Below are 14,518 nucleotides of genomic sequence, written 5' to 3' on the forward strand. Positions count from 1 at the left end.
TGACATGTTTAATAAACTTTGACTATATCTCAATCCAATGCAAGCAGAAAAGTGGAATTTGGAAGGACAGTTTAACATCCTTCCACCAGCTCACCAACTTTATTACCTGGACAATCCACTTAATAAACAATTTTTTTTCTTCCTGTTTCAGCACCTAACTACCCTTTCCTGATTTCTTTTCCTCTACATGCAGCAGTAGTACTACTATGACAGAAGGATAATATTTGATGTAATTCTGAATAATTCCCTCTTGCTTATTAGTGACAAAGCATAGGAATTTCCTTGCACAATTTTTTCCCTGCAATATTTACCTTTTCTTCTCTTTTGTTCTACTGACACTGTGTGCAGTAATTTTCTGTTATGGAAATTCCCTTTTTTATGTCCATGGTATACAGAACTCAAGGTGATAATCTGTCTTAAAGTATATACTAAATAATTTTATTTGGTGCAATGATCACATCAAATGTATTTCCTAAACTTACACCATTCAAGCATCCTTTGGAAAGCTTCCACTGCACAATGCTGTACTGTATCACATTCATGTGGGAGCTGACACATCGTTGTTATACTCTCTTTTACTTTATAACTCCACAAAAGCAGTGCATTGGGTGGAGTAAACATTGACATTTTTGGTCATGGACTGACAGTCCTAAATTACTGGAGCTAAGTGGTAATACAGGCAGTCCTCGAATAGATATCTGCACAGAACATTAGTAAAGACAGGGGGATCAAGATATGAATTCTGCCAAAGTAAGTTGCACAGCACATACTACGTAAAAAGTCAGTCTGCCTGTGTAAAGAACTCAGACACTTCAGCTTTCTTCATACCCTATAGGATTCCCAGATCATCAAACTCTGCTGACAAGAGATGGCAGAACATTACAGTAGTGACTGCTTTTCTGAGAATGCCAGTTGTCTAAATCTCACACAAACACAACTAAACACTAACAACATCTTGACTGATCATGACTGATACAGTACAATAAATTTAGTCATTAAGGTAAGAAAAATCTTGTAGCAGTAGAACAAAACTAATTTCTTGCCTTCCACTTGAGAACTAAGTGTTACATGGTCCAACATCTAAATCAGGAAATGTTGCATAGAAGAAAATTGCATTCTCCCTCTTGTCTCTTAACAGATTCTACATGGCCTCTAGCAGAATACAAGGAACATTTAACAGGGAGTTTACAAAATCACAGCTAATTGTGATACTGAAACATATGAACCCCATCTCCCTGGGCACAATGCATCTAAAGGAAATATTCTTTATTTTTTAAGTCAGGACTGTAGTAGGTACTCTTGAATATTGCTGCTTTTAAGTTTTCTTAAACAGAGACATTTTGTGTTAGAGGCAACTAGAACCTTACTTGTGAAAGCTTAAGTAGTCAGGAGGAGGTCAGTAATATGGCACTTTTCCCTCCAGCTGTCTCCATCCCTATATTAGCTTTAATGCGTCTTTTTTATTGCTTGGCTTGTATTATACTTAATCTTCACACTATGACTGTATCCTGTACCGTGAATATGAAGCAGTGACAGCAGCACATAGTAGTATCCCAGTATTTGTGGAATGATCTCCACACCCTTCTTTCTTTCAAAAATTCATTATCTGTTTCATGCTGTAAAATTATTCGAGTCTGAGTGAAGTGGGGGTGGCACAATGGTGTCCTCCTCTTTGTGACCTCCCCTGAGGGACTCCAACACATGTTTAAAAGCCTAAGTGAGGAAATGGAAGTTTACAACATATTGATAATACTTTCCTACTGTTTTCAAGAATGTTAGGTCTCACTAATAAAAATGCAGTCTGGGTTCTGGGTCAGAGTTCAGACCAACAATCATACCAGCATTTATAATCACATGGTCTAATTTATGGGAATACAGAATATTCTGCATTTGGTCAGGATTCTCAAAAAAATTATATGAATATGAGTGAATGAGTTTTGTATCCCAAGCCAAGTACTCATTTTTAAATATCACTGCCTATATGCTTTATACATGCCTACACATGCTGTCTGTGCTTGCAAGCATTGTGCACTGTATTATTCACAGTATTATTTGTCACAGAAGACCCCACTGCATTTTTTAAAGTAAGGCAATAAGTCTATCCACAATTAGAGTGGTTACCTGGAAGCAAAATGTAGGAGCTATTTAACAAAATACAGCTACCTTACACAAAAGTATATGACAGTGAATGAAGAATAACAAATGCAGCTGAAAGTGTAGGAGGAATTCGTAATGTAATTATCAAACTTAAATTTGATCTGCCTTGGCAAAGTGAACAGGGAACTGTGAACAGGGAAAATGTGAATACCAATAGTAACACATTATTCTGTAGAACTATTTTGGTGTATTTACTTCTTGGAGATTCAGAGGCAAGAGTGCCTGCCTACAGATAGTGTAACTAAGGCATCACAGCCTGTCAGGTCTGTGATACAAGTTTTCCACTAGCAGTGCTGATATTCATGTGCCTGACAGGTCAGACAGTTAAGTATCTGCCCAGTTCTGATTTCAGCACATTTTAAAATTCTTGGGAGTATTTAATCATAGTGATTGACTTAATGGTCCTTGCCAAGTCACTTTCATCCTTGACTGATACCCAAATGATCAATAAGCTTGACCATGCCAAAAGTGAGAAAGGAGAGGGAGAAAAAGGAGAAGGAAAAAAAAAAAAAAAAAAAAAAAAAAAAAAAAAAAAAAAAAAAAAAAAAAAAGAGGAAGGAAAGAAAGAAGTGGAGGGGAGAAAGGAAAGAAGGAGGGCACAGAGAGAGGGAAGGAAGACAGGAAGGAAAAGTAAGATGGAGGAGGACACATTATGGATATGAAATGTACAGCATAATCTAAAACTTGAACCCAGAATCACACAAAAGGTTATGGAATGCTAGTATTGAACAACAAATCAATCACAAGAAAAAGGCAATATCACAATGTTGGATGGTTGGGGTGGGGGCTGAACTGTGAAGAAATTCCAGTCCATCTCTAGTATTAATACTACCAAATGTGCCTAACATTTGCCTTAGTAGCTGAAGTGCTATTTTTAAAATGCATCTAAATTACTTGGAAACCTAAGGGCCATTGAAAATTAGTAATGACTTCACCACAAAAAAAATATTTTGTCCCTTTTTTTTTTTTTTTTTAACTGTAAGCATTTCTTTGTTCATGTTTAACATCTAACTGATGAACCAAAATTTCATTCTCAGAAGTAATACAGATAACTTGCAGCATAAATCTTGCTGGATGTCAAACAGATGTGACTTCTAATGACATTAAAGGAAGACCTCTAAATAAGTTAGGTATTGAAGTACTGAGCAATGCAAATCATTGATGAGAAACAACAAGTCTATATCTTCAGTATCTATTTCTTATTCACTACAACTGAGAGAAAATTTAACCCAAGGGATTTTGAATTTCAGAACCAGAAAGTGTTCTTGGGGGAATAAGGGCAGAATTTTATTCCAAGGACACATCTCAAAATATGAATACTCAAGATGTAGCCATTTATGCTGTTCTGAAAGCACAGGTCTCCAGTTTTGAAACTCTCTTGAAAACATGGATTTCAGTTACATACATAAATGTAAATACATGTATACAGTAAAGAGAGAAATTCTGTAATTAATAAATACAGTTGACAGGTTTAGAACAAAGTGATTTTCACCTATCCCACTTTAGCGAAAACAGGGACCACTTGCTTTAAAAATTTTGAAATTTTTTAATGAAATTTTGTCATAACACTGATCCTAACATGACACTGCCCTTAACACCACCACAAGACTCACATCACTTGTGCAATTACATTCTTGTGTCACTGCAGAGGAAGCAAACAAGCCTACCAAGTTTCAACTACAGCAGTCACAGTTCTAGACTTATGCGTCTGGAAGAGAAGGCTGTGGATGGTACACAAGGCTGTGAAATATATACCTTTGCTTTTCCACAGTCAACAAACATGTATGGATCCAATGGGGCCAGTTACTGTCAGCACTTGTAGCTGAAGGTATTCTTTCCTCACGCATTAGAGCTACAGAGGTGAGCTGAGCCAGTCATATGCAGAGCCACACTGAATCGCTGCTGGCCTCACTAAAAGAGGGTTTGGGTTTAAGTACAGGTGGAAGAAAGGCTGACACCCTCACGGGAGCAGAATTACAGCCATGCAAATCTCCTTTTTTTCACTGTGCTTTGGAAGGGTGAATCATTACCTTTCCAGATTTCTTCAATACTATTATCTATGGTGCTGTGATACTATTACATATATCGTGTATATATAAAAAATGTCGTTATACAAATTCATGCATGCACCTACACCTATATAGAAAGCCTCAGTTCACATTTAAAGTTCCTTACCAGGATACATGTTTCCACAAATGCACCCCATGCTTAGAAGACACACCCCACACACACTTCAACACAGGGAAATGCAAGCCCCTCTGTGGACACACCTCCAAAGATGCATGCTTTGTGACTGGCCACCAGAATTTACCAGCTCACACACCTATGTCCATCCGTCAGCACTTCAGAATATGCATTTACACAGCTCATGCATTTACACACATGTGCATGTGCACACATGCACCATATACGCATCCGTGCAAAAACTTATACACACAAACCTGTATGAAAAAAACAGCTGGGTGAACAAACCCGTGTGCACACACATGCAAGACAAAAGCACGTCAGAGGCACACATGCTGACCTGTAAGAACACATTCTCTCACACACACACACGTACACAAAATACACACGTACACAGAGGCACCGGAAAGAATCCGTGCACACGCACACAAACACAGAAGTGTGCACACACCCACGCTGAACCACACAAGCACTTGCACACACATGCACACGAGGGCACACGGACAATCACACTACACTCGTGTGTACACGCGCACTCACATTCAATACGGCAGCACATACAAGCTCACAGAGACACACGTGCAAGCGCAGTCACAGGCGCACACACACACCCAATCACTCGCTCCACCCGAAGACAAACCTCCCACACACACTGGGGGGCTCGACACACGGGCGCACCCCTTACGCGCAGAAATGCACCTGCACCACCCCCGCACGCCTGGGACACCACCCCCGCACCCACGCCCCCTCCACAGGCTTCCCGCAGCGGAGGAAGCCGCCGCCCCGCGCAGCTTGCGCGGTGGTTGGGCGGGCAGAGAGGGCAGCCCCCAGCACGCCGGGGCAGTGCCGATCCGCAGCCCCCCCGCTCCCGCAGCCGCCTCCCCCGCGCAGCGCCCCCGCGGAGCGGCGCGGCTCCAGCGGCGCGGCGGTGCGGCCGGTAGGTGGCGCTAGCGCTCTTCCTGGCGGCGCCGCGGCCGCGGCGCCCCCGCTCCGCTCCCGGCCCGGCCCGGCCCGGCCCGGCCCGGCCGGCCCGGCCCGCTGGGAGCCACCGCCCGCGGCGCGGCACCGCCGGGCTCCGGCACCGCCGGGCTCCGGCACCGCCGGGCTCCGGCCCCGCCCGCCGCGGCGGGAAGCCCCCTCAGCTGTGCGCACGGGGAGCACGGCTGTGCCCGCCGCTCCCCTGCGCCCGCGGCGCCCGGCCTGTAATTAATGTCCCCGCGCAGAGCAATCAGCCTGCGCATCCCCGGGGGCCGCGCGGCTGCCGCGGGGTGTGCGCCCGAAGGCGCGGGCAAGCCGGTGTGTGCGGGCCGGTGTGGCGATGGCAGCCCCGGGCACCGCACGTGCGTGGTTAATAACGAGGCTGTGATTGCTGCCGCGAGCGGCGGCGGGATGGGCGAGCCCCGCCGCGCCGGCCGCCCCAGGCTCCTCCGGGCGGCGGGGAGACCCCGCCACTCCGTTATCTCCCGAGCCGTTCTCTCAGGCAGAACTGATCCTCTTGAGGGAACAAGGGGGTGGGGGGAGAGTCTCAATTGCAAATACTGTTTGGAGTTTATTGGAGAGAGCGTCTGAGCGTTGAGGTGCTCTCCCGTGGCTCCCGGTGGATGCTGTGAGGAGGCAGGATTGTGGTGGGTTTCGGCTGTGCAGGGAGTTGGGGTAGCGGGGGGGTGGGGGGGAGGAAAAGACACGATCGAGAGTAGCTGAGACTTTGTGCCCCCGTTGGAGAGATGGTTGAGTCCTCGTCAAGGTTGCTGTGGTATCCCAGAAACACCATTCACTCCGAGCTGTGACCGCGCACCATCAACAGCAACAACTCCGCTGCGCCTGGCCGAGGAATAGGAATTAGGAGCTCTCAAGAATAATATGAAAGGGATCTGCAGAGGGGAAATCCGTGCAAAGGAATCGAAATTAGCAGACTTTTGGGAAAGGGGATGTACTAAATGTGGCCGGCTGGACTTCATCCTGGTGAAGAAAATGGAGATTAAAAGTGGATTTACATTTTGGAACCTCGTCTTTTTATTGATGGTTTCGTGTGTGAAAGGTAGGGTAGTATTTGAGTGGTATATTTTTAGGGGTCCATTTGCTTTCTGTCAGGGCGTTGCAAGCTCTCGCCTTGTACCAAGGTGTATTTCAAAATATATTTATCTCTTATTTTATATTTTTGCCCTTGGTACTTTGCAATGGAAATATGTAAACGATCGCTAAAGCGGGCGGGGGGGGCGGGGGGGGGGAAGAAGGAGTTGATTCAGAGCTCTCTTCGGAGATAGGAAATGTATTTGCTTGCCAGAGCTGGCGTTCAATGCAGTGACTGAGCTGGGGCTCAATAAATATTCTTGCAGTATGCTCAAACGGAGACGTGAGTTGGTTCATACAGCCTCTAACTAGTGTATATTCAAACAAATCCCACTAGCTCACTTTTTAAGGTGACGATGTTAGGGGTGTGTGGGGGGATTACCTACAATTCTGGTTTTCGGTCGAGCAGCGGGATCTTTGCAGGAATGCCTGTATCGATGCACTTATTAGTTTAACCCATTGCGTGGAGAAAGTTACGGAGGAGCCCAGTGTACGCGTAGCCGTCTCACAGCCCGAAATGCGCTTCACGCTCAGCTGTCTATACGCATGCAGGGCTTCCAGGCTGTCGGAAAGGTGCGTTGGTAATTCAGCCTTGAAGGCATGGTCTGTCGCTGGGTGCAAAGATCGACACCTTTTCTCTTCCCTCCCTTGGTCCCTTTTCTCTGATGTACGTGAGGGAGTTTGGGTGATGGTTTTTGTCTCTAATTTTTTTTTTTTCTATCTTGCTTTCTTCTGTGTTCATGAAAGGAGAGCAAAAAGGAAATGTCTAGTTAGCGGCATAAATATCTTCACTAAGTCTGTGCTTTCACACAGTTAAGGGAAATGCTACACACAGAGAAAAGAAGAAATATGTGGCTTGAATAATATGCACCTGCAGAATTACACAGGCGTCGCTAAACAGTGAAGTGCCGATCCCATCACGCGTGCCTTCAGTAAAAGGATCTATTCTGCTACTCCCCACAGTCGGCTGCCTACCCGAAATAATCTCCCCTTGTTTGTGGCCAGTGATTAATATCCGATTAATCACCCTTTTATTCTCATCCTCTTCCCCCCCCCCCCCCCCCCCCCAATCCCTCGCCACACTCATACACTCCCAGAATATTTAGTAGACATTATCGATCCTCTCCGAGTTTTTAGACTTGGTTATCGCCTACGGAGGTTGCCTGCACGGGTGGGAAGGAGGTGTCTTGTGGGGGTGGCATTCAAAGGCGTGCCTTCCTGAGCTGGCGCTGGCTTGGATGAAACAGTTTATTGTAGAGCTTTGCAGCTGCTTTTCCCCCCATTTGCATCGCGTTGAAAAAGGCAATTCGCGTTTCACAGGGAGGGTCTGGAGGGCTTTTACCTCATCCCGCGTTATCCTGACGCGGGTTATCCAAGGGGAAGGGGCTTGCCTGCGACGTTTATGCACATTGTAATTAAAGGCAGCCTTTTTCTGTTTGCATCTGTAGAAGGGAGCCGCTCCCGGCACTTTACCCCGGTCTGGAGACGATTTGCTATTCAGCACCGACCCGGGCCTTTGGGGCTATTTCTTTTCCCCGGTTCAGCCTTCTGCCATTAGCGCGTTTCGGTGCCGGGTGCCAGGGCTCGGCAGCCCCGGGCTGGATGGCGGCCAGGCGCGCCGTGCGCTGCGCGGGGCCCCGCGGGCGCGGTGCGGGGGCGAGCGGGGGCTCCGGGGCGGCTCCGAGGAGCTGCTTGGTGAGCGCGAGTCGCGGGGCGGCAGCACCCGACCGAGGGACGCGCTGGAGCGGCTTTTCCGGCACCTGTTGAGAGCCGCCGCTTGCCCTTGGGGGTGCGGTGACGAAAAAACGCTGGGCACAGAGGGCAAAAGCTGGGGTGAAGCACCAGAAACAGCCCAAGAAACAGAGAAAAAACGGGCTTTTCAAAACTGGCTGTTTCTCCTTCTTCCCACTGTCAGGGCCTAAGCTTCCTCGGTGCCGACCCTGGTAGTTTCCGTAGACTTCCTTTGGACTGGGGCGGTTCTCCCAGAAACTGCCGACCCAGGAGGTGAGATTTTACATTCTGGATGCGACTTCCTTCAGGCAGCCAAGCTTCACAGAGCTGGCTTACACTCACTGCAGCACTGCATCTATTCTGGGCGTTTATATTAATTCTCTCCACTCTCGTCTATGAAAGCATTTTACTTCAATTTACATTCTCATTGTGTCAACACAGCTCCTGCCCCCAGAAAGCATAGACAAACGATGAATGAATACCTGCCCACGTAAAACATTCCAGATGTTGGGAGCAAGATGACTCCCCAGATCCTACATCTGCTCTACCATTGCCTGGCAAGGCCTTTTTACCACACCCCGTCTCTGCAAGCTCTAGCCCGTACCCTTCCTTTGCTTAAACACTTCTACTGAACAGTTCAGCACCACATCATAACATCTAAACTGTTGCTGTCATTCCTGTCGTGCTGACCACTTCCACAGCTTTGCTTGATATCTGCCTCTCAGACTTTTCCTATTTTTGTCATTGTCCTGTCACCATTTCCCCAGTCTTGATCCACAGCTCCCATCATTACAGATGTCAAACTATCCCAGGATGCTTAGAGGAACCATGTTCATATGTGAAAAATTAGGCTTTCTTTGGATATATTAATATAGACAAAACAAATCCTTCACATTTATCTATAAATTTATGTCTTTTTGGAACCTTCAACAATACTTGAAAGGGGTTAGAAAAGGAGTAAGAAAGCAGGAGAAGGTGGAAGAAAGGAAATTGTCAGAACTGCTGAGGAAGGGGTGATAGGAAGAGTGAAGTTGTTGAATGAAGAGCAATTGTTCCCTTTTCAGTGAAAACCTTGCTTACACAATATCACATTATGCCACGGAACTATCTCTAACAAAATCTTGCTTCAATAGGCATGGAGTAAAAAAGCAAAGAAATTACACCACTGGAAACTGAGAGGCATGAAAGGCATTAAAACAAACTCATCCACGATCCAGCCTTTAGAAAAGGCCAAACGGAGTGATTCCTGATCAGTAACACGGAGTGATGAATCCTGCCCTCTTCTCTTTACATGAACGAGACACATAAGCTCCCTCCTCTCACACCATGGGAGAAATAAGAAGCACCACTGAGGCAAGCGAGATACACACCAAGTTTGGAAGAGTAGGGAATGGAAAACTCCACTGCCCAACGCCCTTACAGAAAGGGAGGAAGAAGGCATAAACGAGGGAAAAAAAATTAGGCAGCATCAGGGAGCTTTGCCTCCTGGGATTTATGAGAGAAATCACAGATACTTGCACACCTTCGATTTGGCACCTCCCTCCACCGGAGGAAAAAAAAAAAAAAAAAAACACCACCAAAAAACCCAAAAACAGAAAAAAACCCCAAAACCAAAAAAAAAAAAAAAACAACCACCTTGCGATCTGTTAGTGGAGGCAAATCGGAGGGGAAATCAAGGAAAATGACCAGATTCCACAAGACTCCTCCATTTCTTCTATTTGGCTGTCGCTCCAAGAGAGAGAGCACCAAGGTCGACTTTTGTCTGCCAGGCTAAAATGACGCTTTGCCGATGCTGTTGTTCCTCTGTTCCCCTCTTGCAGTTGTGACAAGCGGAACAAGGGCAGCTTTCAAAATGAAAGGGAGATGAAGCACTGAGATTTTAAACGGTTCATTGACAGGAGAAGTGATGAGAAAATGAAAAGCATTTCCATTTCCAGTGATAGGTACCTGGCATGTGAGAGTATCTAGCAGGGACAAAGCGTACCCTGCTTCTTTCAACCACCTCTGCAATCTCCCTTTTCCCTCATTTCAATCTCAATCCCGCTCCCTTCATGCTCTGTCAGCCCCTCCCCACCTTTTCCTTCCCAGTCACTTGATTTATGGTGTTACTGACGATGGGCATGGGATTACTGGCGGATGCCTTGCCTCGGTGGGGGACGGGTGAGCGCAGCGAGGTGCTGGCTCTGTCTCCGAAGCAGGAATGGTCGGAAGAGTAACAGCAGGTTCAGGTTTTCTCGTATCCAGATGGTCGATGCGGGTGCTGCATCTTTGCGTGCATGTGTATGTGTGTTCTGTTGGTTCGTGTGTTTGTGTGTATGTACTCATGAAGGAGGGCAGGGACACACTGACTGGAGCAGGGACAGCGTCGTCCTTCCTTTCCAACTCCTCCACACCCGCTCACGTCCTCTAAGGGTGCCTGTTTGCCGTAAGCCCCCGCAGGTGACACTGGGCTGGCTGTGCTCAGCGGGCTGCTCACCGCGATTTATCGTTTTTTCAAGCTACGCAGTTCTTCAGGGTCGCAGGCAAAGTTACCCTCTCTCACCCCCGCCTTTCTCAGGGCTAAAACACGGCAGGGCTGTGCCCCCGCTTAGCGCTCGGCTCCTCCGCCTCCTCTCCTGCAGGGCAGCAGTGAAGAAGCACACGACCCCTCCCAGCAGCGCCAGCAGGGACCGTTTCTCCTTTCCCCGCCGGTGCCACTCGGGACTCGCAAGGGGCACAGGAAAGCCTCACGTTCACTTTCCTCTTTTTCATTGTGAGAGGCAGCAGTCTCAAGACAGAGCCGGCTCGGAGCGGCGGCTGCCCGCCGGCAGCCTTCACCCGCGCCCGACATCGGCAGTGGCCGCCGCGGCCGCCTGAGGTGACCGCACCTCTGGGCAGTCCTTCTGACACAGTCTTCCGTCCTTTGGCTCTGCTGACTTTATCTCGGTCACTCCTGCACGTCTTTGGTTGACCAGTCTAAGGCAGCACTAGGGTGGTCGGTTGGTTGGTTTTGTTGGCTGACACAGAAACAGCCCTTCACTCCCTAACACAACCAGCCCGTTCCTCTACGAGAGGTTAGGCACTTCAGCAGCCACACAGATTGTAGAGGGACAGGTTGTAGCTTCAACTCCATTATCAGCATCTCAATTTGCAAGCACCAGTGCATGAGACCTGAAGAATTCTGTGGATGTCTTTAAAATTCCTCCTTTGCAAAATTCCTGTGCAGAAACATAGTAGAACCTTGTAGTCTACCTGTGGGGTTTTTTTGCTTGTTTGTTTTTACTGCGGGGGGATGTTTTTGAGCAACAAGTCCAGCAGGATAATTGCCCATCTAGCTTAGTGTCCTTTATCTCCTACCATCAGAATTAGCAGCAGTCTAGTGAAGGATTGGAGAAGCACAGCAAGTGGAGTAACTAGCACGTCCTGAATGTCAGCAGGCCAACGACTTTGGGTTTCCTAAGATACAGGTTGCTTTTGAAACATCACATTTGGAAAGGAATGGACTGGCCTGTGTTCCTCTCATTTCTCTGTTCTTTTTCATTCTGCTGCCTTTTTCCTTTGCCTTGCCTTGCCTTCGCTTCCTTCCCTGTTCCATACCATGGCATTCATATAAAACCTCCATTCTTTACACTCTTCATCTGGCTGAAAGCACTGGCTTATATGAACATTTGTGATAAATGTTGACGTGCTGTGAAGGTCTATGCACAAAAATTGAGATTTGAAACCATTGAATGCACATGTATCTAGAAGCAAGAAAGAAAAGCACATACTTGTTCAGAGAAATTTGAAAAAGTTTTAAAATATCCTGTGGGGATGGCTCAGTTTTCCTGATTGTAACAGCTTTTCAGAGAAAATGTTATGAAGAATAAGATAGCCCTGTATCATAGCTTTTTTTTTAAAAAAAATGTCTCAGACATTGTCTAGTTTTCAGAGGTATTGAGCATTTACAATTTCAGGTGGCTCTAGTAAGAGTCTGGGGGACATGTTAGCACCTCTGAAGCAAGGCTGAGTGAGTCCGTCATGATTCTGAGACAAACAGTATAGGGAAAGCAACTATAAAACTAATTAAAATTATATATAAAATTTTAATTCTGCAGAATCTGATAAATTGGAATGGTAGAAATAAGAAAGGCTGCTGTAAAATTAGTTTTGTTTTTGTTTTTGGGGTTTTTTTTCTTTTCCACTAATAGGAAACTTCAATTCTAATTCCATGGGGTTGTGACATCTCAGCTTCAACTTCTTGCTGATGCGTATCATTCAGCTTGTTTTTCTGACCATAATGGTTAAGGTTGAAAGGACAGAACAAAGCCTTTGAGGGAAATTAGCTTACCAGTTACTACAAAGCAATTTCCAGGAAAGAGCATTCAGAGAACAGACAACTTGGTCTAAGCTGTTGGTTTTTTTTCCTTAAACCCCTAGAATTTTAAGAGAGCTCTTCGTATGCGAGATATAAGAAATATTTATGTCACATATCAGAGACCCATCTGATAAAAGTAATTATTGCAAGGCTATAAACTTTACCTCATATTTTTTGTTCATGTAATTTTCATGTTAAAGTTTATTATAAAAATCCAGAACTCTTACAAGATTTAGACACATGCCTTTCAATCAGCTTTACAGAAGAATGTTTCCTTGTCAATGAAATGGTACATTTTCTCTAAAAAAAAGTTAATATTTGTCTTCATCTAAAATTTAAGAGACAATATTTGGCAATTATCTTAGACCTAAATAGAACAGGGTGTGATATATAATATGCCAGTTTTCACTTTTTTTTTTTTTTTTTTGAGCCTAGTAGTATTAGAAAATGTTGAAGATCTCCTTCCCAATTTCCAGCTTTTCTTCTGGGAAGTAGAATGGAAAAGGATCTTGGACTAGAAGGAGTATTATTTAAAATATACATATACACACACAGACACACCATTTACATTTGTACTTGTTTACATTCAGTTGTTTACCATTAGTCGGCAGATTTGCAATCCTTGTTGCATTGCTTTGTTCTCACAGAACGTGTAAGATTGACCATAGCTTCATAGTTTCAGCATTGCAGATGCTGAGTACTGTTGTAAATGTCAAAGGAGGAAATAGCGAGAATTCATCATGTCCTTCCCAGGGTCTGAAATCTTAGTTGGGTAAGTTTATAGATTTAGGAACAGAGTTACTTATAAAGGGTGAGCCCCAGGGTACTGGAAAATGGAAAACAAGGGCTTCCAGCAGGGCTGGTCCTCTCATAGAACTCTGTTGTTGAAAAACAAGATGGGATGCAGCCAGCACAGACATTGAGAGATGGTCTGCCCATTTTCCCTTGGATTCTACAAAATATATCATAGTGTCATTTGTCGTATTTGCATTGTATCATGGAAATAAGGAAAATAACTGTAAGTAACTTAACCACAGAAGCATTCCTGGAGTGATGAATTCTCATCCCCCAAGGCCTGTAAATAGCAGACTGTCTTTGCAGTAGAACTGAAAGAATTTGGAGGCTTGAGGCAGAAATGACTGAGTTGATTACTTGGATTATACTGCTGTTGAATCACTATTTCTGACCTTGAATTCTATTTTGTCTGTTTCCCCTATTTATGTATCTTATTAGCCTTATATATCTTTATGCATGTAACCTGTTTGATTTAATTCTCATGGAAATATGTATACATATATGTTTACATGCATATATAATATGCACATGTAGAAATTATATCCACATATTTATGCTATGAAGAAAATTCAACAGACTGCATTGTTACCTTACAAAGCACAGGTAACAACTTGAAACTTACGTGTTTCCTAAGTTACCTATTACCTCTTAATTTCTTGTGTATTCCCAATCTGAGAAGGAATTTCTACTATAATACATAATTAATTTCACTAACAAAAGAAGAATGATAGTAGTGATAGCTAGGAGTACTTGTTAAGAGGAAAGCTTGATGAAAAAAAAAACACTAGTTACTAAAACTAGTAAATAAAAACTGATTCTAGCACATTGAGAATTGACTGACATATTTATTCCTACTGATTTAGGGATTTTTTTACCACATATAGTATCTATAAACAGTTTTCAGTAAATTGAAAACCTCTAATCACCTTTCAAGTATAAAAAAAATGAACATTTTTGTGTTATTTTCTGGTTTATTTTAATACTAGTATTATCATTTGGAGAGGCTGACATTGGGAGGATACCTGCAAGTGTACTTTGGAGTCCCTAGTGGAAATGAATCACATAAATGCAAAGTAAAGATACTTTCATGGAGCATAGTGTTGAGATGGAACTACTAGAATTACAAAACCTTTCCACCATTATTTAATCTGACCCAGAATGAAAACTTCATGGTCTACTATATAGTTAGCTTTCTTGATTGCTGTGCAGTTTTGTTTGGGAACTGAAGCTTAGTCTAATTAAAAA

At 44.6% G+C, this 14,518-nt stretch overlaps 1 protein-coding gene across 3 annotated transcripts in view; it reads left to right on the plus strand.

Moving 5' to 3' along the window:
- The first annotated feature begins 6,030 nt into the window (after positions 1-6,030).
- CSMD3 (CUB and Sushi multiple domains 3) overlaps positions 6,031-14,518 on the plus strand; it is a 593,609-nt gene continuing 585,121 nt past the window's right edge. For all 3 annotated transcript variants that reach the window (XM_066177261.1, XM_066177253.1, XM_066177270.1), the window contains exon 1: positions 6,031-6,379. In XM_066177261.1, coding sequence (XP_066033358.1) covers positions 6,202-6,379 — 178 coding nt within the window. In that variant the 5' untranslated portion in view covers positions 6,031-6,201. The remainder of the gene's footprint in view (positions 6,380-14,518) is intronic.

Source organism: Chamaea fasciata, unplaced genomic scaffold (genome assembly GCF_029207755.1).
Source record: "Chamaea fasciata isolate MVZ Bird 193981 ecotype frontalis unplaced genomic scaffold, bChaFas1.0.hap1 SCAF_1, whole genome shotgun sequence".
Taxonomy (NCBI): domain Eukaryota; kingdom Metazoa; phylum Chordata; class Aves; order Passeriformes; family Sylviidae; genus Chamaea; species Chamaea fasciata.